The sequence below is a fragment of the Acipenser ruthenus genome, chromosome 9 (assembly GCF_902713425.1).
Source record: "Acipenser ruthenus chromosome 9, fAciRut3.2 maternal haplotype, whole genome shotgun sequence".
Classification (NCBI taxonomy): domain Eukaryota; kingdom Metazoa; phylum Chordata; class Actinopteri; order Acipenseriformes; family Acipenseridae; genus Acipenser; species Acipenser ruthenus.
The window spans coordinates 33,451,380-33,477,437 of record NC_081197.1 but is presented as its reverse complement, the minus strand read 5'-3'; the positions used below and the strand labels follow the sequence as shown (position 1 = coordinate 33,477,437).

The following is a 26,058-nucleotide window of genomic DNA, read 5'->3' as shown; positions in this document are numbered from 1 at the left end:
AGTGAAGCAACAAACATCTCCATTACCCCAGTAAGTCTTTGGTCTCTGGGTTGCATTAGATGGCCTGGATATAACATGTCCTTGGTGTGCATCACCATTAGCTGTAAGGGAAAGGATTTAGATGCCTGAGGTAGCCATGAAATACGAAGGTCTGAGGATTAGGAGTATATTGATTTTACTTGTACTCTATAAAGAGGACATTCTGGTATGTTACATGTTCTCGTTACAGTTTACCAGAGTACAGGTACAGGTAAGAGGCTTCCTCAAAGCCTAGACATTTTGGTAGACCTTCACAGAGTATGTAATACAAAAGGAGGAGGATCTATTTGACATTTCCAAATAAATACTGAAGTCTGCTTGATTAGCTCAAATTACAATTGCTGGTGACAGATGTTGACAGAACATCAGATAAACAGAGGAAACTGAGCAAATAATAAGCACACATAGTCAATGAATCCAGTTAAACTATACCACTTATCGAGAATATCATTATTAATGTTTTTTTTAATTCTTTAAAGAAAACCAAGCAGGAAGCATCTCCATTACCCAAAAAAATCTTTGGTCTTTGAGGTGCATTTGTTGGTTTGGGTTCCTGATTTCTTTCACCGTGAACAGAAGAGAAAGCAATTGGGTTGACTGAGGGAGTCAGAGTTTCAGCTGGTCGTTGATGGGGGAAGGAGTAAGTCGCATCTGCTGACGAGGGTGTGGTGTATTGGAAATTATTCGCTTTGCCTGGATGAGAAAGAAATTCAGCTGGAGTGACCCACAGTACATGGTATCTATCATGAAATGTTACTTAAAAAAAATACTAAAGAGTGAAAGATGATAAATGCAACATAAAAGAAGGTAAATGCAACTTGATAATAATAATAAAAGGCACGCATATACATATATATAGTACATACACAGCTTATTTAAATTAGAGGTGTGTTCAGTTATGAAAAAAAAAAGTGTCACTTTAGCCTCTACTCCATTCTTTGCCTTCTATAGACCCTCAAACTGCTATGCAATTATTGCCATCCCTACAATGTAGTGTATATTAGCTATTCTACATTTGGTGTACCACACAGCATTGAAGTTTGAAAATCATATGTATGATCATGGTCTTATCTGGTCCAGTCATTTCTAGTAAAAAAAAATCTCACAAGAAGATAAATGCAACTTGATATTCTCACTGAATATCTTTACAATCTTGGTTTAAGCTGTAAAACAAAAGCTGTACATTTAGACCTCCAAATATGCAAACATACCATATACAGTACAGTACATTGATCATGCAGCCTGGATGAAAATCTTTGCAAAAAGTGCCCAAAGCGCAAACAAAACACCTCATGTGCATAAATGTTCCAGCACTCAGACAGACAAAAACACAAAATAATGAAGCTGTGTATTGGTTAGATCTAAATACTGTATATTGGTATTTTGTACAGTATGACTGGACACAAATGTACTGTAACTCAACACTATGGAAAAATAAAGCCCAGAAGCTCAAGGACTACTGAGAAACAAGATATGTTGGTAGGTTTTAGATAAACACATGTAGGTAAACAAAAGCTACAACAAGTGGTTCTTTTCGGTGTTTTAACACACGCAGCTCCTACAGATATAAAGATGTTTATGTGGACGAACATAAAGCTGGATTTGTAAGCACACATGTACAGTAATAATATTGAATGAAATGCAGGGATGAGCGCTTTGTAGCATGAGCAGGCAATGTCTTGGATTGGCTCAAGTGCATGATGTCAAGTGATTCTGTTCACAGCACCAAGAGAAAATAAACCATGCACAAACCTTGCTGTGGGCAAAAAACAGTTCCGGGTTCACTTCCACTACCTGGTTCAGTCAAATCAGCCTGACAGCAACCCTCTTACCATCCCCATTTCCGTCTTCAGGTCTCCAGACTCTGTACAGACTCAAACATGCCAGCTAGCAGTATATCAAGCAGCCTGTGACAGCTATGTATTCAGTCTCCATACATGGATGCCAAAAAGCAACACAGTCCCTATAGCACAGCGTAGGCTAACTGCATGTAAGCCACACAAAATATATATTATGATTTAGTATATTTAGACTTCTTCATTACCAAGTGTAACCTGTGACCACTCGGGTACATTGGACGTTTGAGGTTGGGACGTGTCCTGGTGCTTTTCACTTGGCACTGTAGAGAATAATTTAGGTTAAAATGGCTGAGGGAAGCAGTGCCTTGAAATTTACTGCAACATGCTCAGAGTACACAGCACTGCCTGCTATTTCAATTCTTCTGTGCAGCAGTTTTAAATGTTTAGAACCCTGTATTCTACTGAAAATTAGAATAGTAATCCCTAATTGACACAAATGAAACTTTAACAGGCACATTAATTAGTGCATAAAAAACTGGCCTATTTTTTAGAATAACAAAAGGTTAAATTAAAGCTAAATTTATCTGGAAGAATTTTTAGAAACTGTATGGCTAATTGCAATAGTGACTCAAATAAAACACCAATATTAAAAACAAATTTAAGCTATTTTCCAATAATAAAATGAACATTCTATAGACCGTATAAAGTATATACAGTATAGTATAAATAAAGTATAATTATAGAATAGTAAAAAGCTATCTTTTAAAGGTAAATTAAGTTCTGAACAAATTCCTTTTTGTTCAGTGCAACTTCCTATGAGAAGGAGAGTCACTTGCCTCCACTCCATTCTTTGACTGAGCCAGGATCTGATATGGAAGTACAATCTCCAGGCAGTAATTTATCATTCACCAGTTTCTCCTGGTTAAAGGCTAATATCACACAGCTATCGACTATATGCAGATTATTCTACAAAAAATGTAAAGCCTACTTGAGGGTTCATGGAGGAATTATATACAGAATATTTGAAGACAAATATGGGGTGCAGAACTCCTCTTCTGCTGTACGCTTTGTGTAATAAGCAGCGATTTGAGTGGTCTATAAAATCATTGGGAGCATGTCTATTTCAGAGCCACTGCCCAACTCATGTACAGATATCTCTTAATAACCAAAAGCAGCAAGTCATTTTTGATATAGGTGTAATTTGTTTATAGAAGTTCTAGTCTTAACATTCAGCCTTGCATCAGCTGCATGGAGGTAATATAGATTAGCATGGACACTGTGGAGTTACAAAAAAAAAGAAAAAAAAACAGAAGCCAAACATTAGTACAAAAAAAAAAAAGAAATCAATTACCAAAAGATATCTTTGATGCAAGTCCAGGTGATTTAGGCTGAAGAGGCCTTCTGTCGATTGTCCTGTTATAAACTAATTGAGGGGAAAACGAATTGATAAGTCAATCAATAGTCTCCATTTGCATTGCATTTGTGCACAAAATTAGAAAATTGATTGACTGTTTTATAATACAGTTACAGACAACAGAAAGGGAATGAAGAAGCGCAATAGTTTTCTTTTGTTGTTAAAAAAAAAGTGTCTCTGTGCTTAGAAAATGGCAGAGTGAGCCACAGCTGTTGGAGGTGAACCAAGGCCTGGTATTGGGACCCAGTGGCCCCAGAAAGAGAAAGACAGCAGTACAAAAAGTGTTGAGAGGGGAGGAGAGAAATGTACGTTAGGGAAGGGGTAACAATATATTCTTGTTGAGGTGGTCTTTCCCTCTTTATAGGATTAAATCCAATTTCCATAACACCACAGGCAAAACCCAGCAATGGGCTGGCCAATGTTTTTATGACTCATGCATTGAGAGAAAGTTTTACTCATAAGTGTTGTCAGTTCTTGGCCTTTCCTCATAACTTGAAAATACAGAATTTATTTGTTTTTTCAAAAACTAATAATAATAATAATCCCATACCAAGCCGAGGGGGATTCCGAGTTCGGTGAATTGTCTTTCTGTTGTTCAGCCCTGTAATGTCTGGCAACTGAAAAGAAGAAAAAGGTTATTGAAACACAGCAGATCGATACAGTTAGACTATAATGTATTATCAATAAATAATGCAAAAATAAAGGGTCATGTTTTTTTTCTTATTTTCCTTTTACTGTTATAATAGTCTAAAAAATAGGGTCTTCTATTCACAGACGCATTGATATTTAATTGAAGGAAACCACACACCATCTTGCCAATATGGTCTTTGCAAGCTGCTATGAAATGACAGGATAGTCTTTCTTACCAAACTCAAATGAGTCTTACTGATGAGTGAGCATACGTTCCATAAAACACATCATTATACAGTATATTAGCATCAATATTCAAAGTTGGTTAGATTCATGAACACTTGTTTTTGTAATAGTAAAATTCAGTATGGTTTTTGTAGAACCCATTAACGTTGGTCAGGCCTCTGACTGAAACTAGTCTGCAGCTGCACTTTTCTTATAAAAGTGTACTGTGGTAACCCATTGCAAAAGCATAGCAGAGTGTTGTGAAGACTAGTAAAGGAAGAAAACTCAACCACAGTAAAACATAGTAAATGCCTTGAAAGTCAATTGGAAAAGCATGGCTTTACCAAATTTACCATGGTAAAGCCGTGAAGGAGGACTGTGCCTGCACGTCTGCATTGTGTCAGGTGAATTTATTAAATGCATGAATTAATTATCACCACACCATTACAAACTAGTAAAAATACAATTCTGTTACCATTACCTCTAAAAGAACAATTAGTACCCAACAACATAAGCATTCAGTCTTTCCTTTTTGTCAGTTTTTCAAAGGAAAGCATGTGCAATTGTAATGTGTCCATCTGGTGTGTAGAGGAATAAACACAGATTTCAGTATCCAGAGAATGGCAGTAAATAACACAGCTGTTCTCTTTTCTTGACCCTTTTCCAGCGGACAATGTTTTTCGAGATGTCTCTGAGAATCGAGAAACAGATGCTATACTGTCCTAACATGCACCTCGGGTTTATTGGACTAATGTGCTTTATTTTTACAGGAGAGAGGTTGAGGGTGACTGGAGTTTAACACAATGTAGTAGGGAACCGCATAGTGCTGTTTACCTTAATTGGAAATGCACAATTATGTCTGGTTTGTAAAGGCACGTCTTTGAGTTGAGTATTGCAGCTGTCATATATACAGACCTGAGGCTTCCTGAGTTGATCTATAATGATCTTGTTCCCAGGGTTGTCGATCTGTCCTTTGATTTTGTCTGGAGCTGTTAAAAATGTAAACATTCAAGAATAAATTAGATTTGGCAAGAAAACAAATGACACATGAATGGTGATAGTGCTTTCCAACTGCAGGAGAATAGGAAATTAATTACCAACCAATTAAAACATTAACATATCTTTATTAATATTTACTGATATACTGTGGCATGTAAATATGACATAACATGTCTATTTTAATTGATTATCTATGTTACCAACAAACAGTGAAGGCATATTACATTTTCTTAAAACATTTTTGGTACCTACATCCGGCATTTGTCTGGTGAACAATAGGTTTGCTCCACAGTCCATCTTGCTTGCCCTTTGAAGCTCTCACTCCAAATTCATACTTGGTATTGGGCTTCAGCCTATCAATGACGGTGTCACTGATTGGGCAGTTCTCGTAGTTCCATTTCTTGTTTCTTTCTTTTTCTCTGTAGCGCACTGTGTAGTGTCTATATGAAACAAATAGATTCCCTTTGTTAATTAATTAAAGTTTAGTTGTTCCACACTGCCCCATGACTACCAATCCCAGGATGCATTGCATCATACTACAGTAGACTCATTTAAATGCCAACTGTGATTTGCTTTAATGGAAAGGATGTAAAAGTGTTATTTTAGAATGCCGTTATTTTAAGCTCATCGTACTGTAGATGGAAACAAAATCCTAAAAGCTTGCTAAAGACTGCTTTGTCTTTGATTGATGTCAGTATTTAATCTCAATAAAACCTATTACATTGCAGAACACAGCTTGCTGTGTTTCATGCTTGTGCCAAGCACAAGACAGCTTTATAAATAGGGCAGGGTGCACCATTACTCTCAGAGCATGAGAACATGTTGTATGTAGCTGTGTGATTCTCCATTCCTTACCTGCAGGTGCAGACCAGTTTTGGGAGCAGTAGCAGAGAGTTATAAAGAATGTATATGGAGAGGACATTGATATTTTTATGGTGTTTTTCAGGTTTTTACAAAGGCTCTAGTTCAAGGCCACGTCCCTCTTTTTTTTGTTTTCCAGAATCTGTTGCAGTGAGTCATGCTCTCAACAATTTGGATACCCAAGAACCAGAGATCTAAGTACAGATCCTAGCCAGATTTCTATTCCTTGGAGGAAAAATTATCCAAGTGTTTAGTAAGACAGATAGCCCCCCAAAATGGAATCAATGAATCAGTATATTCCCTCTGAATGTGTGTGCAAATGAGTCACTTTCTGTTGTATCATGTAACATGGCTCCTTACAGCTCTGGACTAGAGTTGCCAATAAAAAGGGCTTCCACAGATATAAAGCCAGCACTAGGCATTATACCTGTTAAACTGTCAGAGATCTCAAGTTGTAATGCTTGAGATTATAGGAATGCTATTATGTGACGTCGCCAGTGTATAAAAAAAGCCTGTCCTTTACTAATTATAGTTAAATTGATTTTTAAAAAACAGCAACATTTCACAGCAACAATGTGCAACCTCACAAAAAACAGCATGTATTCTAGATACTGGAAATGTACATGTACTGTAGGTAACATATTTTGTCATACATAATAATAGACAATTGACCAATTGCCTCAACTCTGTGTATCACTTAACAGGTAATGAACAAAGTCCAGGTGCAGGTGCCGATAATAAACTTGTTACCTGATTTAAATGTACCTTACTACAGTACAATTTTAACATTATTGATAGTGTAGGATTGTGTAGTCTTCTTGCATGTATTGTTTTTGCTGTGTCGTAGGCAAAGCCATTCTTGTGCAGAGTTTGATCATTCTGGGCTGAGTTTCATTTTTTAACGTGCATGTGTTATGGCAAAGTTTTACGAGCGTTAGAGTGTAGACAGGGTGAAACGTGAGTCTCACAATTCAGCCGTGAGACAGATGTGTGTACTGTATTGAAAAAAAAAAGCCAACAGTCAGCTAATCAAAAGCTTTTTTACTTGCAAATTGCAAATAATCTTTAAACTGTACAGGATTGTTTATTTAGATGTATTTTATTTGCTTAGATATACAGTACTGTGCAAAAGTTTTCGGCAGGTATGAAAAAATGCTGTAAAGTAAGAATGCTTTCAAAAATAGACATGTTACTAGATTATATTTATCAATTAACTAAATGCAAAGTGAGTGAACAGAAGAAAAATCTAAATCAAATCAATATTTGGTGTGACCACCCTTTGCCTTCAAAACAGCATCAATTCTTCTAGGTACACTTGCACAAAGTCAGGGATTTTGTAGGCATATAGTCAGGTGTATGATTAAACAATTATACCAAACAGGTGCTAATGATCATCAATTCAATATGTAGGTTGAAACACAATCATTAACTGAAACAGAAACAGCTGTGTAGGAGGAATAAAACTGGGTGAGGAACAGCCAAACTCAGCTAACAAGGTGAGGTTGCTGAAGACAGTTTACTGTCAAAAGTCATACACCATGGCAAGACTGAGCACAGCAACAAGACACAAGGTATTTATACTGCATCAGCAAGGTCTCTCCCAGGCAGAAATTACAAGGCAGACAGGGGTTTCCAGATGTACTGTCCAAGCTCTTTTGAAGAAGCACAAAGAAACGGGCAACGTTGAGGACCGTAGACGCAGTGGTCGGCCAAGGAAACTTACTGCAGCAGATGAAAGACACATCATGCTTACTTCCCTTCGCAATCGGAAAATGTCCAGCAGTGCCATCAGCTCAGAATTGGCAGAAAACAGTGGGACCCTGGTACACCCATCTACTGTCCGGAAAAGTCTGGTCAGAAGTGGCCTTCATGGAAGACTTGCGGCCAAAAAGCCATACCTCTGACGTGGAAACAAGGCCAAGCGACTCAACTATGCATGAAAACACAGGAACTGGGGTGCAGAAAAATGGCAGCAGGTGCTCTGGACTGATTAGTCAAAATTTGAAATATTTGGCTGTAGCAGAAGGCAGTTTGTTCGCCTTTCTGCAAATGGAGTTGGGGATTTGGTCAGAATTAATGGTCTCCTCAATGCTGAGTAGTACAGGCAGATACTTATCCATCATGCAATACCATCAGGGAGGCATCTGATTGGCCCCAAATGGTGAGGAGGCAGTGTGGTCCAGTGGTTAAAGAAAAGGGCTTGTAACCAGGAGGTCCCCGGTTCAAATCCCACCTCAGCCACTGACTCATTGTGTGACCCTGAGCAAGTCACTTAACCTCCTTGTGCTCCGTCTTTCGGGTGAGCCGTATTTGTAAGTGACTCTGCAGCTGATGCATAGTTCACACACCCTAGTCTCTGGAAGTCGCCTTGGATAAAGGCGTCTGCTAAATAAACAAATAATAATAATAATAATAAAATTTATTCTGCAGCATGACAATGACCCCAAACATACAGCGAAAGTCATTAAAAACTATCTTCAGCGTAAAGAAGAACAAGGAGTCCTGGAAATGATGGTATGGCCCCCACAGAGCCCTGATCTCAACATCATCGAGTCTGTCTGGGAATACATGAAGAGAGAGAAGCAACTGAGGCTGCCTAAATCCACAGAAGAACTGTGGTTAGTTCTCCAGGATGTTTGGGCCAACCTACCTGCCGAGTTCCTTCAAAAACTGTGTGCAAGTGTACCTAGAAGAATTGATGCTGTTTTGAAGGCAAAGGGTGGTCACACCAAATATTGATTTGATGTAGATTTTTCTTCTGTTCACTCACTTTACATTTTGTTAATTGATAAATATAAACTATTAACATGTCTATTTTTGAAAGCATTCTTACTTTACAGCATTTTTTACACCTGCCTAAAACTTTTGCACAGTACTGTACTTATTTTCCAATAAAAGAACAGAGACTCCAAACATTATCACTATTTCACACTAAACACTGCTACACACTGCTTCACTGTCCATCAAGTATTGGACCAGTTGTTGGAGGGTAGTTTATATTAAAATTAAACTCAGCATTGTCCATATTGTGCATTCCCCTCAGACACATTTCTCAGAACTAGTGAAATGTTACACCTGCTAGGCTGCATTAGACTGCTGTTTTAACATTTAAAAGAAAATAAATATTACCATACTGCCTTAGATTTATGGAAACCAACTACAGGTGTTCAGTCAGACACCATGAAGAGACCACTCGAGATACAGCGAAATGTGAAACAAATGTCAATGACCTCATGCAAGGGAACTTCTGGATCAAAATCCAACAAAAAAGGCAGTGATGGGATTGGGAATAAGTATGTTTATGGAAAAAAATAGCCATACCTCATCTAGATATGGGAGGTGAAAGTAACAAAAATTAAATAATGAATGACAATTCATTAAATGTTAAATTTAAGCAAGTATCAAATATTTAATTTTAGCATCAAATAATAAATACTAGCATTACATATTAAATCAATGTATTGAATGTTAAAAACTAGCATCAAACATTAAATATGAGCTTTATTGTGCCTTTTATCCATTCGATGTACGCTTTATCCATTCAATGTGCCTTTTATCCATTCGGTGTGCACTTTGTAATTCGAAGTGGTTTTTATCCATTCAATGCATGCACTTGCAAACCTATCCGCCCTGCCCATTCCCACCCCTTCCACATCAGGGAGATCAGAGTTCCTCCTTGTTACCTGGTAACCTGTTTAGCCAATGAGAGGTTTTGATTTTCAAACTTAAATACGGTAGCTGTCTTGTGCCGTCTGTTGAAATTAAAAAGGGTCTTGTTGTTTTACCTGTTTTGTGTGTAATAAGTTGCATATTAAATAACGTTATTAAGCCTTGCTGTGTTTTTTACAACGGTTTTTATTGTATTAGGTTCACATGGCTGAGCTGCTAGGCCCGACGTAGTGACCCAGCTACAGAACTACTCTCGACAAAAAACTATTCTAGCGAGAAATATGCTAGAAACTATTACCAGTGATGATACCATTATTTCTGAGTTACATCGTGAGTTAACAGGTGTTGTAACCAATTCAGTACCCCCTCAGAAACCTGTATCCCCTGGCGCATTGCGCATGCGTAAAAAGAGATCGTCCCACAGGCACGTCTTTTGCTCGTGTCAGGTGAAATATGAGTGATGTGCACGCGCAGCAGTTATCGGCTACATTTTGCAATCATTTACTAACTTTTTCGACAGGACGGCATGATTTCTTTGTGATGTGTATAATCAGTTATAGTTTGTTTTCATTTAAAACGTCTTTGACATGCGCAGCTAAAACAACCTTTAAATAATTAATGCTTAACGTATTAACTATGCCACCTACCTGTTTATAAATGATTGTGTTGATTTCAAAGTAGCCTATTTTTTATATATTTTTTGGTTTTCAAAACTTGAAAGTTGAAAGTAAATGATCACGAAAGTTTTCACAAATCTTGTTGCTCTGTGGCTTTTGCTGTTATGTCTGGAATAGGGTCGTGTAAATGATATTAGAAATGCATAATGTATTACATATAACGTTATTGTTTACAGATACCGTATTTGTTTATATATTTCTTTTACATACAGTACACACACAAGATTGGTATTGACAGTGAGAAACACAGGGGATACCAAATTAGACAGCTAACAACTATGGCTGTATTATTTGGCATCCCCTGTGCATTTCAGGCAGTGGGGCTCCTAGAAATGTCAAACTTCCACAGTGTCTACCTGTGCCCCATTATCACACACAAAGAGACTGATTGATATAGGGGGTATTACAGGTAAACAGGCAGGTCGCAGTTAATACATTAAGTATTAATTATTTAAAACGTGTTTTAGCTGCGCATGTCAAAGATGTTTTTAATGAAAACAAACTATAACTGATTATACACATCACAAAGAAACCATGCCGCGAGATTGATTGGCAGTTTGTAAGTGCATGCATCGAATGGATAAAAACCACATTGAATGACAAAGTGCACTCCGAATGGATAAAAGGCAAATTGAATGTATAAAGCTTATATTTCATGTTTGATGCTAGTTTTTAACATTTGACTGTTGCATTTAACATTCGACAGTAGTATTTAACATTCAATATACTTGCATTTAATATTCAATGTTGAATTTATTATTTGATGTTCAAATTTAACATTTGATGTTAAACTTTAACATTTGATACGTGAATTTAATATTTAATGCTAGTATTTATTATTTGATTCTAAAATTCAATATTCGATACTTGCTTAAATTTAACATTTAATGAATTGTCATTCATTATTTAATTTTTGTTACTTTCACCTCCCATACATCTCAGCTCCAGGTTCACCTTAATAAAATATAAAGCAACACCAACAAACAACATGTCAACTTTCTTTAGTGTAGTAACTGTTTGACTAGTGTTGAAATATTTTGGCCAAGAAAAATTCGTAGATCAGGCTTCACTACTGAATTTCAAATTGATTTGAAGTTTTTTGTTTTAGACTTTCTTCCATATATTTGACTGAGTTCTTGTCCCCTTGCTTATGCTTTGGATTTCCATCAAGCAGGTCTACTGAGTGCTTTGGACTCTTACTGAAGAGGAAGAGGAATGTTAGTCAGTTACCTGTATGTTATGCCAGGAATTGACTCAACTATCTTCCAGACCCAAGTTCCTCATATTATCTGACAAGAATTGCTTATCTAATGTAAGACTAATCAAGACATCATGCTTGCTCCAGATGTATTGGGTAATGAATACCTTTGTGTTTACTGGTAATTTGTCAGGAACATACAGTGCCTTGCGAAAGTATTCGGCCCCCTTGAACTTTGCGACCTTTTGCCACATTTCAGGCTTCAAACATAAAGATATGAAACTGTAATTTTTTGTGAAGAATCAACAACAAGTGGGACACAATCATGAAGTGGAACGAAATTTATTGGATATTTCAAACTTTTTTAACAAATAAATAACTGAAAAATTGGGCGTGCAAAATTATTCAGCCCCCTTAAGTTAATACTTTGTAGCGCCACCTTTTGCTGCGATTACAGCTGTAAGTCGCTTGGGGTATGTCTCTATCAGTTTTGCACATCGAGAGACTGAAATTTTTGCCCATTCCTCCTTGCAAAACAGCTCGAGCTCAGTGAGGTTGGATGGAGAGCATTTGTGAACAGCAGTTTTCAGTTCTTTCCACAGATTCTCGATTGGATTCAGGTCTGGACTTTGACTTGGCCATTCTAACACCTGGATATGTTTATTTGTGAACCATTCCATTGTAGATTTTGCTTTATGTTTTGGATCATTGTCTTGTTGGAAGACAAATCTCCGTCCCAGTCTCAGGTCTTTTGCAGACTCCATCAGGTTTTCTTCCAGAATGGTCCTGTATTTGGCTCCATCCATCTTCCCATCAATTTTAACCATCTTCCCTGTCCCTGCTGAAGAAAAGCAGGCCCAAACCATGATGCTGCCACCACCATGTTTGACAGTGGGGATGGTGTGTTCAGGGTGATGAGCTGTGTTGCTTTTACGCCAAACATAACGTTTTGCATTGTTGCCAAAAAGTTCGATTTTGGTTTCATCTGACCAGAGCACCTTCTTCCACATGTTTGGTGTGTCTCCCAGGTGGCTTGTGGCAAACTGTAAACGACACTTTTTATGGATATCTTTAAGAAATGGCTTTCTTCTTGCCACTCTTCCATAAAGGCCAGATTTGTGCAGTATACGACTGATTGTTGTCCTATGGACAGAGTCTCCCACCTCAGCTGTAGATCTCTGCAGTTCATCCAGAGTGATCATGGGCCTCTTGGCTGCATCTCTGATCAGTCTTCTCCTTGTATGAGCTGAAAGTTTAGAGGGACGGCCAGGTCTTGGTAGATTTGCAGTGGTCTGATACTCCTTCCATTTCAATATTATCGCTTGCACAGTGCTCCTTGGGATGTTTAAAGCTTGGGAAATCTTTTTGTATCCAAATCCGGCTTTAAACTTCTCCACAACAGTATCTCGGACCTGCCTGGTGTGTTCCTTGTTCTTCATGATGCTCTCTGCGCTTTAAACGGACCTCTGAGACTATCACAGTGCAGGTGCATTTATACGGAGACTTGATTACACACAGGTGGATTCTATTTATCATCATTAGTCATTTAGGTCAACATTGGATCATTCAGAGATCCTCACTGAACTTCTGGAGAGAGTTTGCTGCACTGAAAGTAAAGGGGCTGAATAATTTTGCACGCCCAATTTTTCAGTTTTTTATTTGTTAAAAAAGTTTGAAATATCCAATAAATTTCGTTCCACTTCATGATTGTGTCCCACTTGTTGTTGATTCTTCACAAAAAATTACAGTTTCATATCTTTATGTTTGAAGCCTGAAATGTGGCAAAAGGTCGCAAAGTTCAAGGGGACCGAATACTTTCGCAAGGCACTGTAAATAATGATGTATCCCATAAAATACTTGGCTACTGTACTTGAATACTACTGTACTTGAGTCACAAACAGCAACCCCCACTACAGGACAGGGGCTTTGCTAGCATTTCATCTGGTGGGTTCCTGATCCACACAGCGTCCTTTATAAATGCTTGATTAACACTTTGTACATTATTAATATGCAAAATGTATGAATAAGTATTGCAGAGCGGGTTATAAAGTGCAGTACTGTAACAAAATTTCTGACGCCATCATGTTAACAACGCTTCGGCTGCATTGAAGGAATCTGAAACAAACACAGCAAGAGCTAAACAGCCAACTAGCTGGCATCTACAGTACATTTCACAGCACCCCACAGGCTGTGATCTGTTGACTCAGAAATGTCTTCATCTAGACAATGTGGGGAAGCTATAAAAAAGGCTAACAAGATGCTCGGATATATTGTGAGAAGTGTTGAATTTAAATCAAGGGAAGTAATGTTAAAACTCTACAATGCATTAGTAAGACCTCACCTAGAATATTGTGTTCAGTTCTGGTCACCTCGTTACAAAAAGGATATTGCTGCTCTAGAAAGAGTGCAAAGAAAAGCAACCAGAATTATCCCGGGTTTAAAAGGCATGTCGTATGCAGACAGGCTAAAATAATTGAATCTATTCAGTCTTGAACAAAGAAGACTACGCGGTGATCTGATTCAAACATTCAAAATCCTAAAAGGTATAGACAATGTCAACCCAGGGGACTTCTTTGACCTGAAAAAAGAAACAAGGACCAGGGGTCACAAATGGAGATTAGATAAAGGGGCATTCAGAACAGAAAATAGGAGGCACTTTTTTACACAGAGAATTGTGAGGGTCTGAAACCAACTCCCCAGTAATGTTGTTGAAGCTGACACCCTGGGATCCTTCAAGAAGCTGCTTGATGAGATTCTGGGATCAATAAGCTACTAACAACCAAACGTTCAAGATGGGCTGAATGGCCTCCTCTCGTTTGTAAACGCTCTTATGTTCTTATGTTCTTACATGGGGCTCAGAGGAACATTAAATGCTGAAGAGCAATCTCACAGCATTGTACATACGCTAGTCAGTGTCAATACGTCACACTAACTATCTCTGCAACAAAAAGAAAATAGATGAAAAAAACTGGCAGCAGGTACTGCAGTACCAGTATTTTTGCAAGTTTTCAGTCCACTGGTCGCTCCAGCAAAAACAAAGTGCTGAAATTAACCATGAGCCATTTCAATCTTGAACAGCTACTGTATTTCACATATCTGCACATTTCTCCACATTCAGTTATCCAAAACTGTGAAGGAACAGCACTCTAAATCACAAACCTGTCAGTCGATTTGCAGGAATCAAAAACAACAACTGTGTGGCCCACAGGGATATACCAGGATCATAACAGAAACATGCTGTTTGCCCTGGACAGCTCTCTCTGCGTTGGCCTATTAGGGAAATTCAACCTGGTGGTTGTGTTAAACAAATCTCTGTATCCCCTCTACAGTTTCTTTAAAATTTAAATAGACTTGGCTTGAGAGATCCTGACAGAGCACTTGATACTTGCAATCCTACACAAGTGGAACCAATTACCTCATGGTATAAGAGCCATCAATTATGCAATATATTAGGACCTTTTTTCAAGAACATTGATGTGATTTACTGTCTTACTCATCCCTGATAATACTACATTTCCTGGTTGTGGATTGTATCATGATTAGTTATATATAGAAATTGTGTTTCAAAATACAGTTTCATTGCTGGATAGCTTTTTGAGGTAAGAATTTCAAAGTGTGTTGTTTATGTTTTTGGCTGGGTTACAAAAGTCCTCTGCTTTCTGTATCATTACGTACAGTATAGCATCACTTAGTAGTGGAGAATCAGCCACCGTATAGTACAGCCAATGTAAGAACTGGTGCATATTTGTGTGGTACCTGAACCCATACTCTTAAATGGAGTTTTGCACATGCTTCTTACCCATCTTCCAGACAGTCGTTCATTATGTTTCCCTCGAAGGGGGTTTTAAGGAATGTGCCCCAGGACAGCAAGACTGAGCTCGGGGTCACACTTCCAATGATTAAGTGGAGTGGCTTTTGGAGGTTGACTTGACCTGTGTGAATGGGGATTTCAAAAAGCAAGGTTAAGCTTGATAGAATTTTCAAATCAGTGCTTCATAAAAAAAGAGCAATGTCAGAATATACTAACACACATGTCAATGGGTGTCAAACTTGCAACCTAAAAAAAGTGATTGTTAATCTCTGGTAACCACCCAGAGGCAGCATCACCAGGAAATCATATGTGCAGCATTTTCTGTGACGTATAATCGCAATGATACCCTTGTTGAATTAGGGCATTACCAAACTGCAAAAAAAAAAGGTTGTTTTGTTGATAATATGTATCTTAAATTGGTTTTGGTCAATGTGACCCTGTCACCGGTTCTTGCTCGGATGTGTGCAGCGGGGGCGAGTTACAGGAGACACGGTGCTAGGCAACTAATTGAGCATGTAGGATAGGGAGGTCCGGATTGGCTGGGGGGTGCGCCACAGCTCGAGGTGACTGCACACAGAGGGGCGCTTTGTTTACTCCGCAGGATAACTTTGTATCCGCTCTGCAGGATAACTATTACGGAACCCCTCAACTGCAAGATGGTGCCTCTGAAGGCGCTGCCCAGCCAGGACTGTCATAAAGACCCGGAGTCGCTGGGAGGCCAAGACTTCGGGAGCAACAGCAATAGGTTAGTTTAAGGGAGGATTTCAAGGTAGTAGGTTCCTGGATCAGGACGTCTCTTTTAGTGAGACTAGCACTGGCTTTGTGTGGCAAACTTTTATTTTTTAGCTTTGTTTTCTTGTGTTTTCTTTGTTAAATCTGACACTAGGGCTACCATTGCTGGCAGCACCTTTGTTATTAAATCTGCGTGCCTGTGCGGCGTGTCAACACCCAGTGCTCTTTGTCTGACCCATTATTATTCAGTGACCCACATCTGTAACATCGCCCTGTTAGAGTCATCAATAAAGGTTTGGAGGATCATCATTTCATAAGGATAGTGTCTCTTTGGAATGCTAGATGGTACAGCAATGTCTTTTTACCTGTGCACTGCTTTTTCACATCATTGTCTGGAATTGGCTGCACAGCTATTAAGTACTTGGGTTCGGCATCTGAGAATGCAACAGAAGAAAGTAATTAGTACAAGATTTAGAAATAAAGCCCTGTGTGTTGCTATGGGCCCACAAGCTTTAACAAGTATTAATGAAGTAAACTGGGACTTGATTGGCTGCATTATGACAGGGGAGAACAACAAACCCAGGCCAGGAGAAAATCTGCGAAAGGTCTCCAGTTTCCATGTCAGTCAGGTTTGCCTCATACAAACATAATTCATTGTTTCTCTGGCAATAAAGAAACAAGAAAGTGCTGAAACTATTTTGCAACACATTCAAATTCCTGCAGGAATCCCCTGACTGTACCCCTGATGTTGTAACCCAGTCTGTAAACTAAACAAAAGAAGATTAGAAAACCATACTCAATTTGTTTTTATGAATTCCTTTTACTGTCGCCCCCTCTGCAGTTCTTTTAAGGTCAGGGTAGTGGCTCAGAATAATATAAAGGATTCAAATAAATAATATCTTAATGAGAATTTCATTGTCACTCATGCAGTTGTATGGTAATGCAGATGTCTTATTATTTAGTCATATCTTCATTGATGCGCCTGGGAGATATTCTGGAAAATAGCCTTAAATATAGTGTTAGAACAAGTTAAATACTACACAGACACCACATCAGAGCCAGAAAAGAAAATTACCAATCCAAATTCTAGATGGTGGCACAACATGATTGGTTAAAATGTGTTTGTAGTGGGTGCGCAGGGTGAGTCATACAGTGCAGGTTTGCGTCCTGGCTGTGTGAAGTAGGCCAGTCTTCGCTGGGGACTCCGTAGGGAGCGTCGCATTGGCCCAGGTAAAATCAGCAGGGACTGTTTCTCCTCATCGCTCTACAGCGAACCCTGCTGGCCAGTGTGCTCGGGGCGGACACCTGCAGGGATGGCCTTTGTCCTCCAGAGGTCAGTTCCTGGGTGAAAAGAGGAAGCTAGCTTGGTCGTGGGATCGGAGGACGCCCACTGAATCTTCGGGTCTCCTGAGCCATGTGGGGTATTGCCGCGGTAAGGAGAAAATCGATTGGGCATTTCAAATTGGGAGAAAATCAGTACAAAATTAGAATTGGACACACTAAAAAAAAAAATGTTTGTAGCATGCAGCATTCCGAGTCCTGCCTATTCTGATAAGATCTCTTGCTCAAGGGTTGGACTTGCAATTCCATACTACCCCATACCTGTCTACTACCCCCACCATGACGCTCTGCTAGACATGGCTTCTTGAGCTTCTCTCTACTTGTTCTTCTAACCAACAACTTCCTCTTAGATCCAGAGATGTCTAATTATGATTCATTAGACCCAAGCACATTTGTCCACTTGGCTGCTATGCAAACATTATGTTCTCTGGGTTATTTGAGTTTGAGTCTGTGACAGGATGGACCGAGGTTTGAGACTCAGAGACAGTATAAAGTTCAAAATAAAGATTTTTAATAAACAAAAACACAAAATAAATCAGCACAAGGGCCAAACAAAAAGGTCCAAAACACAAAATACAAACAAAATGAAACTTACAAATAAAGTTTCCAGGCTGGGCGTTGCCTTCACTGGATCAAAACACAGCACAAACAGAAAACACTCTTCTTCTCCTTCCAGAACTCTCTACCAACTCTCTCTCCTAGCCAGGGCCTCTCCCCTGGCTTTTATTCCCTGTGGCTGGAGCCCAATTAATCAATAATGGCTAATTAGTCAATTAGGGCTCCAGCCACATTCTCACATGTTTTCCTGGCAGGGAGGAATTTTAACCCCCTCCCTGCCAGTCCCAACCATGATCATAAAGACGGGGCAGTACCCCGTCACATATCCCCCCCCTTGTGCCAAGCACAACATGGCCTAAATGGCCACCTCCCCCCTCAGTCTCAGTCCCGGAAGAGGGGGAAGCACAGTGTCCATGGGGGTGGCCATGGTGGGACGTCCGGCACCACCCAATTCTTCGTGGCCAGCAGCTCCCTCTTCCGGGGCTCCGGCCACACACTATCTTGCCGCGAAAGTGCCGCTGGGGGAGCTGGTCTCCTGACCTCCCTCCCCCTCTTCATGGCCAGCAACTCCCCTCCGTGGGGCTCCAGCCATAGTGTAGCGACCCCAGGCGAAGCAGGATCCCTGGCAACCCCAGGCGACGCCAGCAGCAGCAGACCCTCAGGAGGCGACGGCAGCAGCAGCGGACCCTCGGGAGGCGACGGCAGCAGCAGCGGACCCTCGGGAGGCGACGGCAGCAGCAGCGGACCCTCGGGAGGCGACGGCAGCAGCAGCGGACCCTCGGGAGGCGACGGCAGCAGCAGCGGACCCTCGGGAGGCGGAGGCGGGAACGGCGGCCCGGCTCCCTCTGGTGGCGGAGGCGGGAACGGCGGCCCGGCTCCCTCTGGTGGCGGAGGCGGGAACGGCGGCTCGTCTCCCTCTGCTGGCGGAGGCGGGAACGGCGGCTCGTCTCCCTCTGCTGGCGGAGGCGGGAACGGCGGCTCGTCTCCCTCTGCTGGCGGAGGCGGGAATGGCGGCCCCTCTCCCTCTAGTGGCGGAGGCGGGAACAGCAGCTCGTCTCCCTCTGCTGGCGGAGGCGGGAACAGCAGCTCGTCTCCCTCTGCTGGCGGAGGCGGGAACAGCAGCTCGTCTCCCTCTGCTGGCGGAGCCGGGAACGGCAACTCGTCTCCCTCTGCTGGCGGAGGCGGGAACGGCAACTCGTCTCCCTCTGCTGGCGGAGGCGGGAACAGCAGCTCGTCTCCCTCTGCTGGCGGAGGCGGGAACAGCAGCTCGTCTCCCTCTGCTGGCGGAGGCGGGAACAGCAGCTCGTCTCCCTCTGCTGGCGGTGGAGGGAGAAACAGCTCCGGTTGTTCCCCATCTGCTGGCGGTGGAGGGATAGACAGCTCCGACTGTTGCCCCTCTGCTGGCGGTGGAGGGATAGACAGCTCCGACTGTTCCCCCTCTGCTGGCGGTGGAGGTAGGAACAGCCTATATTCTTCCCCTGCGGGTCCCTTCAGCCCTGGGCCTGTGGGCTTCCCCTTCTCGGGCCGTGGACGCACCGACTCCTCCCGCTCGGGCCGTGGACGCACCGACTCCTCCCGCTCGGGCCGTGGACGCACCGACTCCTCCCGCTCGGGCCGTGGACGCACCGACTCCTCCCGCTCGGGCCGTGGACGCACCGACTCCTCCCGCTCGGGCTCCTCCCTCTCGGGCTGTGGACGTTCGGGCTCCTCCCTCTCGGGCTGTGGACGTTCGGGCTCCTCCCTCTCGGGCTGTGGACGTTCGGGCTCCTCCCTCTCGGGCTGTGGACGTTCGGGCTCCTCCCTCTCGGGCTGTGGACGTTCGGGCTCCTCCCTCTCGGGCTGTGGACGTTCGGGCTCCTCCCTCTCGGGCTGTGGACGTTCGGGCTCCCCCTCTCTGGGCGACGGCAGCGGCCCCCATTCTGGCTCTCGGGACGGCGGCTCACCCCTCTCTGGCTCTCGGGATGACGGCTCCATCCCTTCTGGCTCTCGGGACAGCGGCTCCTCCCCTCCTGGCTCTCGGGACAGCGGCTCCTCCCCTTCTGGCTCTGGGGACAGCGGCTCCTCCCCTTCTGGCTCTCGGGACAGCGGCTCCTCCCCTTCTGGCTCTCGGGACAGCGGCTCCTCCCCTTCTGGCTCTCGGGACAGCGGCTCCTCCCCTTCTGGCTCTCGGGACAGCGGCTCCGTCCCTTCTGGCTCTCGGGACAACAGCTCACCCCTCTCTGGCTCTTGGGACAACAGCTCACCCCTCTCTGGCTCTCGGGACGACGGCTCACCCCTCTCTGGCTCTCGGGACGATGGCTCACCCCTCTCTGGCTCTCGGGATGATGGCTCACCCCTCTCTGGCTCTCGGGACGACAGCTCCACCTTCTTTATTGGAATGATTGGGGCGTCTCCCATATCTACCGCCAGGTAATTAACGACCATCAGGGCCAGCTCTGCGAAGGACGCCGGGTGATGCTGTTCCTCCCACTTTTCCCACCTCCCCCCATCTCGACGCCACAGCGTGTTGATAACTATGGGGAGGTCGTGGAAGAGGTCCGCCTCAGGGTGCATCAACCAGTCCCATATTTCCTGGGATGGTGGTGAAGGCGGTGATGTAGGAAGTGGTGGGGTGGCTGCCGAGGACGGGGTTTGCAGCTGCTCCTGGTCCCGATTGTGGGGGCATCCTGCCCAGTTGTGGCCATCCACCTCACAGTACCCACACCAGTCAGCTGGTAGCCCATCTGGACAGGACCTCCACCGATGATCCTCCTTCCCGCACCAGGAACACCACGGGAAGAGGCTCGCTGGGTCCTCCAGCTGGGGTGGCTGTTGTTGCAGCAGCCTACATTTCTTCGGCTGCTGCATCTCCTGCCTTTGCCGCTGTCTGCTCTTCTTCCCCATTTACCAAAAAAAATAACTCCCAAAATTCAAGAAAAAAAAAAAAATACTGCTCTGAGCCTCCAGGTGGCGCTATCCCGTTTTCTGACACCAAATGTGACAGGATTGACCGAGGTTTGAGACTCAGAGACAGTATAAAGTTCAAAATAAAGATTTTTAATAAACAAAAACACAAAATAAATCAGCACAAGGGCCAAACAAAAAGGTCCAAAACACAAAATACAAACAAAATGAAACTTACAAATAAAGTTTCCAGGCTGGGCGTTGCCTTCACTGGATCAAAACACAGCACAAACAGAAAACACTCTTCTTCTCCTTCCAGAACTCTCTACCAACTCTCTCTCCTAGCCAGGGCCTCTCCCCTGGCTTTTATTCCCTGTGGCTGGAGCCCAATTAATCAATAATGGCTAATTAGTCAATTAGGGCTCCAGCCACATTCTCACATGTTTTCCTGGCAGGGAGGAATTTTAACCCCCTCCCTGCCAGTCCCAACCATGATCATAAAGACGGGGCAGTACCCTGTCACAGAGTCCTTTTATTTTTTTTTATTTTTTTATTTTTTATTTTTTATTATTTTTTATTTTATATAAATTTAGTCGTCGCCAATTTTTTACCCCAGTTTTCTCCCCAATTTAGTATGCCCAATTATTATCTGTATCCTTGGCTCACCACTCGCAACCTCCCTCCGCCGACTTGGGAAACGGCGACTGGAACACGCGTCCTCCGAAACGTGCTCCTGCCAAGCCATCATTTTTCGCACTGCAGATCCATAGCAATGCCACCAGACCTATAGTGCTGGAGGACAACACAGATCTGGCGGCTCCACTGCAGAACCATAGGCGCCCAATCGACCACAGGGGTCACTGATGCGTGGTGAGCCGTGGATTCCCCTGCCGACCTAAGCCCTCCACACCCGGGCAGCGCTCAGCCAATTGTGCGCCGCCCCCTAGGAACTCCCGGTCACGGTCGGCTGTGACATAGCCTGGATTCGAACCTGCGATCTCCAGGCTACAGGGCACATCCTGCATTCCGCACGGAGCGCCTTTACTGGGTGCGCCACTCGGGAGCCCCGTTTGAGTCCTTTTAGTTCTGCTTTAAAGGAACACTTTACACCCTCTGAATTCACATGTTGCTATCTTTTTATTGCCCCAGGATATGTGCCATTATTCAATATTATTGTTTCTGCACTCATGAATATTTCACATGTTTAATAAAGTCACTAGCATAATGGACAGTCTTTGATCAAGCCGGAGGCCGGTATAAAAATGACCACTTGGGGTGCACAAGTATTTCCACCCTGAAACAGTATCAAACATTACAAATATCCATGAGTAAACAAATGATGATAAATGAGTAAGAGCACATACTGTAAACAGATAGTATATATATTCTCTCATATTACTGAATTACAAATGGTACATTGAAATTTCGTTCTGTTTGATATTTTATTTTAAAACACTGAAACTCAAAATCAATTATTGTAAGGTGACATTGGTTTTATGTTGGGAAATATTTTTAAGAAAAATAAAAAACTGAAATATCTTGCTTGCATAAGTATTCAACCCCTGTGCTGTGGAAGCGCCCAGTTTACACCGATGAAAGAAATTGCCCTAACGAGGACACAATTACCTTACCATTGGCCTCCACCTGTGAACCATTAAAGTTGCTGTAACATTTTCTGGATAAAAACCCCACTGTTGAAGGATCATTGGTTAGGCTGTGAATCTGAAGGAAAATGAAGACCAAAGAGCATTCTACAGAAGTTAGAGATAAAGTAATACAAATGTATAGATTAGGGAAAGGGTACAAAATAATATCCAAATGTTTGGACATCCCAGTGAGCACAGTTGGATCAATAATCAGGAAGTGGAAGCTGCATCACACCACCCAGGCACTGCCAAGAAAAGGCCGTCCCTCAAAACTCAGCGCTCAAACAAGAAGGAGACTTGTGAGAGAAGCCACAGAGAGGTCAACAATCACTTTGAAGGAGCTACAGAGTTCAGTGGCTGGGAGTGAAGACCAAAGAGCATTCTACAGAAGTTAGAGATAAAGTAATACAAATGTATAGATTAGGGAAAGGGTAGAAAATAATATCCAAATGTTTGGACATCCCAGTGAGCACAGTTGGATCAATAATCAGGAAGTGGAAGCTGCATCACACCACCCAGGCACTGCCAAGAAAAGGCCGTCCCTCAAAACTCAGCGCTCAAACAAGAAGGAGACTTGTGAGAGAAGCCACAGAGAGGTCAACAATCACTTTGAAGGAGCTACAGAGTTCAGTGGCTGGGAGTGGAGTAATGGTGCACCAGTCAACCATATCAAGAGCTCTGCATAACACTGGCCTTATGGGAGGGTGGCAAGAAAGAAGCCGTTACTCAAAAAGTACCATCTGAAAGCACATCTGGAGTTTACCAGAAAGCATGAGAGTGACCCAGCTGCGATGTGGGAAAAGGTTTTGTGGTCAGATGAGACCACGATAGAGCTTTTTGGCCAAAACTCAAAGCGAACCTAAAACTGCCCATGCCTCAAGACACACCATCCCTACAGTGAAGTATGGTGGTGGCAGCATCATGCTGTGGGGATGCTTCTCATCAGCAGGAACTGGGCATCTTGTTAAAATTGAAGGAAGAATGGATGGAGCAAAATACAGGGAAATACTGCAAGAGAACCTGCTTCAGTTTGCTAAAAAACTGAAGCTTGGGAGGAAATTTACCTTTCAGCAGGACAATCATCCCAAGCACAAGGCCAAAGCAACATTGGAGTGGCTCAAGAACAAAACGGTGAATGTCCTACAGTGGCCCAGTCAAAGTCCTGATCTCAATCCCATTGAGAATCTGTGGCACTATTTGCAAATTGCGGTCCACAAGCGTCGTCCAACCAACTTGAACAACCTGGAGCAAATCTGCCAAGAAGAATGGACCAAAATCACTCCGACACTGTGTGCAAAGCTGGTACATACTTACCCCAAAAGACTTAAAGCTGTTATTGCAGCGAAAGGTGGATCTACCAAATATTAATGTGCGGGGGTTGAATACTTACGCAAGCAAGATATTTCAGTTTTTTATTTTTCTTAAAAATATTTCCCAACATAAAACCAATGTCACCTTACAATAACTGATTTTGAGTTTCAGTGTTTTAAAATAACATATCAAACAGAACGAAATTTCAATGTACCATTTGTAATTCAGTAATATGAGAGAATTGGTCAGGGGTCTGAATACTTTTGCAAGGCACTGTATGTATATACTGTATATATATATATATATATATATATATATATATATATATATATATAACCTAAATTGTGTTTTTTGGATCCAAATTCTATGACTGTAATCAGATTGATCATGAATCAGGAAATATTGAATTTAAAGCAGGCTAAAAAGCTCACAATATATGTCTGGGTTCACTCTTCTTAAATTGCCACAAAAGGTGTATAATGTTTCCACCAGATTTTCTATGGTTAGAAGAAATTTGACTGCAGTTGATTAGTGGTACATACTGTACTATTTTGCCAATGTTGGTCTACCACAGCAAGTGGAATTTTATTGAATAAGGCAATCAAAATCTGTAACAGATTGAAGAGCTGTGTTTTAGCGTGCTGATCCCTGGTTCACCGCAGTATTGTTTAAATGTGTTGTCTATGTCATTGGTTTTGGTTGAATTATGTTTACATCCCCACTTTTGCAGGGAACAACGCATACTGACATACTGATGGCTTTGGACTCCACCTACTACTGCCAACATTACTATACCGTTTCAATTTCCTGTTCCCTGGCCCAGTCATTTTCCATTCCAGAATCCAAACATTTTACAATGTTGGTTGACATGACATAACCCTAACCGTCACTATACAAGCAACTCAAGAAGTACTATTAGGATTATCCAAGCACTCTAAAGTCTATCTATGAAGGTACGTTTGTCATACTTTCAGACCTTTAATGGTAGTAAGACGCTTGCAGCTTTCACTTGCCAGTTTTGACTTCCCACGTAGCATAGTAAGAACTATACATGGTTACTGCTTTTGCATTGAGACTACTAGGGGGATAAGTGTAATTTAAAAAAATACACTGGAGCTTACAAAATGTAACCATTACCTAATGGGTGAGTATACTTAAGCCGTCACAAGCGCAAGTTTGCCGAATATCCGGAAGGCTGCCTTGTGTGTTACCATTACAAACACCAGTAACAAGTAGCTAGGGCTAAAAAATTGAGGGAGAAACTCCTCTCTATGCCTGTGTTGTAAGTGTCGACTTGGAAGCTGCCCTTAACAATCTAGTTCCAAAGCCAGGGTTTTGAGGATCCACGACATTCAATCTGTAGAACCTGGTGAAGGTATGGGGAGTAGCCTACATCGCTGCCTTGCATATGTCTTTTACAGATGCACCCTGGAATAAAGCCCACGAAGTTGCCATGATCCTGGTGGAATGGGCAGTGAGCTTTTCTGGAGGGGGCAATTTGGCCAGCTCATAGGCAGTCCTGACTGTGTCTGCTATCCACTTGGACATCTGCTGCTTAGACAGGGCTTAACCATGGTACTTCGCCCCACAGCAGACAAAAAATTGTTCGGACTGCCTCCAACTTTTCATCCTGTCAACACAGTACACCAGGGCCCAAACCAAGCAGAGTGTATGGAGCTGTCTCTCTCTCTCTGTCAGACTGGAAAGGAGGTGGATGGAATGTCTCCAATTCCACAGACTGGTTGACATGAAATGCTGAGATAGTCTTCAGCAAAAAGGCAGGATTGGTATGGAGCGTAACATTTGTCTTGGCTTCTGCAAAAATTAAGCAGGCCCCATTTGTAACTGTACTGGGAATGTGTGGACGCTGCTCTGGAATTTTGCAAGTCATCAAAAACCCTACTGGACTGCGCTGGTGGTTGATGTAAGCCACCACTGTCTGTTGTGTTGTCTGTATGGACAAGCACATGTCTCCCTTGAACTTCCTGCAAAATAATTCTGATTTGGCCACAAATAAATAATGAGTTTTGGCCACAACCCAGGCCGGATGCGTCCGTAGTGATGACCTCCCTACTGGTGACACTGCCCACTGGTACACCAAGGCGTAGATGGGCAGGTTGTTTCCACCAAGAGAGTGCCATTAAACAGTGACGAGACACTGTCAATAGGAGGTTGAACAAGACCTGCAGAGAGTGCATGCACAGGAGACCCAATAAAAGGGTCTGGGAAGCTTCTGCCATCAAGCCCAGAAGTCTGGAACATCAC

General features: G+C 42.4%; 1 protein-coding gene across 19 annotated transcripts in view; it reads right to left on the bottom strand.

Moving 5' to 3' along the window:
• The window catches only part of LOC117405859 (target of Nesh-SH3-like), a 74,424-nt gene that overhangs the window by 30,690 nt on the left and 17,676 nt on the right, over positions 1 to 26,058 (bottom strand). For 6 of the 19 annotated variants that reach the window (XM_034009277.3, XM_034009283.3, XM_034009282.3 and 3 more), the window contains exons 3-11: positions 16,420 to 16,488; positions 15,311 to 15,443; positions 5,359 to 5,546; positions 5,023 to 5,096; positions 3,803 to 3,869; positions 3,190 to 3,261; positions 2,084 to 2,158; positions 547 to 732; positions 27 to 101 (exon numbers count right to left, since the gene is read on the bottom strand). In XM_034009277.3, coding sequence (XP_033865168.2) covers positions 27 to 101; positions 547 to 732; positions 2,084 to 2,158; positions 3,190 to 3,261; positions 3,803 to 3,869; positions 5,023 to 5,096; positions 5,359 to 5,546; positions 15,311 to 15,443; positions 16,420 to 16,488 — 939 coding nt within the window. The remainder of the gene's footprint in view (positions 1 to 26; positions 102 to 546; positions 733 to 2,083; positions 2,159 to 3,189; positions 3,262 to 3,802; positions 3,870 to 5,022; positions 5,097 to 5,358; positions 5,547 to 15,310; positions 15,444 to 16,419; positions 16,489 to 26,058) is intronic. The other 13 variants (XM_034009281.3, XM_059029864.1, XM_034009285.3 and 10 more) reach the window with 5 other exon arrangements.